Source organism: Penaeus japonicus, unplaced genomic scaffold, assembly GCF_977035675.1.
Source record: "Penaeus japonicus unplaced genomic scaffold, GWHDUDI00000001_assembly GWHDUDI00000040, whole genome shotgun sequence".
NCBI classification, from domain to species: Eukaryota; Metazoa; Arthropoda; class Malacostraca; order Decapoda; family Penaeidae; genus Penaeus; species Penaeus japonicus.
The window spans coordinates 8209637-8212136 of NW_028234442.1; the positions used below are offsets into that span (position 1 = coordinate 8209637).

The 2500-nt window shown below is 46.6% G+C and overlaps 1 protein-coding gene across 5 annotated transcripts in view; it reads left to right on the forward strand.

Annotated features, from left to right (window-relative positions):
- Nucleotides 1–2500, forward strand: part of LOC122250529 (uncharacterized) — a 49542-nt gene that overhangs the window by 45553 nt on the left and 1489 nt on the right. For all 5 annotated transcript variants that reach the window (XM_043011990.2, XM_086533918.1, XM_043011992.2 and 2 more), the window contains 4 exons: nucleotides 687–760; nucleotides 1087–1127; nucleotides 1545–1917; nucleotides 2377–2500. The exon at nucleotides 2377–2500 is cut by the window's right edge and continues 98 nt beyond it. In XM_043011990.2, the coding sequence (XP_042867924.2) occupies nucleotides 687–760; nucleotides 1087–1127; nucleotides 1545–1917; nucleotides 2377–2500 (612 nt within the window). The remainder of the gene's footprint in view (nucleotides 1–686; nucleotides 761–1086; nucleotides 1128–1544; nucleotides 1918–2376) is intronic.

Sequence of the window (2500 nt, forward strand, 5' to 3'; positions counted from 1 at the left end):
ATATATTTATATATATATGTATACATATATATATATATATATATATACATATATATATATATATATATATATGTATATGTATGTATATGTATATTATTTTTTCTGAGGCTGCAAGTCTACTTTGGTGACAAAATGGGCAAATGGTTTTTCAACTGAGCACTTTATTTCACATTTACCAAGAAACGAAGTCCTTCCTCCATGGCTAAGTGGCTGATTAGTTTATATATAATGTTTGTGTTCCCTCCACTTATTCACACTAAATGTGTGACCTGAAAGCGATCCATATATATATATATATATATATATATATATATATATATATATATATATATATATATATGTATATATATATATATATATATGTATATATGTATATATATATATATATATGTATATATATATTTTTTTTTTTTTTCAATGTCCTCTTTAGATTGCTGTCTTTTAACAGAGGAACGAGTTTGATTATAAACATTGAACTCTCTTCCTGTAACGAAACGGATAGCGATACGAACACCGTGCATGAACCAATCACCTTCCTGGCCATGGAAGAGGGGCGTGGCTTGTAGGCTGGCATCCTCATCGTCAACATCATGGTCACGTCTACTACACTGAAGAAATCTGCATCATAAACTGAAATGCGTCACGTCGCCACTTCTTATCATGTTTTTTTCTTCCGCCTGGCGCAGGATTTGGCTTCGGAGACGAAAAGGGCTTCCCACAGTCCATCGGGAACACCAACGTTCTCCCGCACCGCAGATCGGTACGTTCCTTTTCTGAGGATAGTGCACGCACTCACCACACATACACTCACACATACATACAATCACAAACACGCACACACTCACAAACACGCACTCACCACACACGCACACACACATACACTCACAAACGCGCACTCACCACACACGCACACACACAAACTCACGCGCGCGCACACACACACATAAACTCCTGCACACACACACACAAACTCACACACACACACATCTATACATACAGATATGTGTGTATATATACATATAAAGGTGTGTTTCTCTGATTGAATAAATCTTCCTTCATTGACGCTGTTCGCCTCCCTCTTCACAGGACACTGTCGAGGGCAGCGTGGAAGAAGCAGAAGAGAGAGCGTGAGTATAAGAATTGTGATGAAGATAATATGATAAAGAAAATATATTATGTGATATATGTATATACGGAATATAAAGATAGTGTTGGTAACCTGAGAACGAGATGAAGATAATATGTTTGATATTATATTCACTACAGTTAGGGAGAATAACCTCATCATCCTTTTTTGTAATATTGTTTTCTTCTTGGCGCCACTTATTTGGAGCGAATCAAAATAACATTTAGATCCGCCAGAGGCAATAACGGTATCAATACTATTGAAGTCAGTATTAATATTGTCACTGCTCTGAGCGCGACACACGACGGCGCTCGGGACAGAGCCGGCAGGCCCTTTTAGCGCCCTTTGTAATTTACCATTGTAATTCATGGAATAAAGTTTTTGAAATTGAATTTTTAATTTTGAATTCTCTTCGCAGGGACATTTCCCCAGAGGCGCCCTCCTTCAGCCTGCGCCCTCCCCCTCCCCCCCTGCGCCGCCAGAGTGCGCAGGACCCCCCCTTCTCGCGCCCTCATAGTGCCCCCCAGCAGTTCGGCGCGCGGCCCCCCCAAGGGCGCCGCCCGTTCCGCCCTCAGCCCCCCGCCGGCAGCCGGCCAGGCCGACGCCCCCTGCGCACGCCCGACGGAAGACCCATCTTCTTCCGGCCGGTCCCGACGCCGCCGGCCTTCGCACCGCAAGCTTTCGCGCCGCCCCCCCAGGTCGTCGTGACGCACGTGCCCGCCCCCTCGCCACCCACGCCCTCGCCCTCCGCGGCGCCCACCATTGGACCCACCATGGGCGAACTACTCAAGGTGAGACGCACGCGATCAGGGACGAGAGAGAGAGAGAGTGAGCCAGTGAGTGAGAGTGAGAGAGATAGAGAGAGTGAGAGAGGTAGAGAGAGAGAGAGAGAGAGAGAGTCAGTCAGTGAGAGAGAGAGAGAGTGAAAGAGAAAGAGAGAGTGAGTGAGAGAGAGAGAGTGAGAGAGAAAGAGAGAGAGAGAGAGAGTGAGTCAGTCAGTGAGTCAGTGAGAGAGAGAGAGTGAGAGAGAAAGAGAGAGAGAGAGAGAGTCAGTCAGTCAGTGAGAGAGAGAGAGAGTGAGAGAGAAAGAGAGAGTGAGTGAGTGAGTGAGAGAGAGAGAGTGAGAGAGAAAGAGAGAGAGAGAGAGAGAGTGAGTCAGTCAGTGAGAGAGAGAGAGAGAGAGAGAGAGAGAGAGAGAGAGAGAGAGAGAGAGAGAGACCTGTCTAACCCACCTTTCGCTCCGTCCGCAGGTGGAGGCGGACACCCCCGCGGACACGGACCACGTGCCGTCCTTCGCCGCCAAGATGTTCGTGGTCCGCGAGGCGCCGCCTGACTTCCATCCTCCGGGCTACAAGGTGCCGGTCGTTTTTCCGA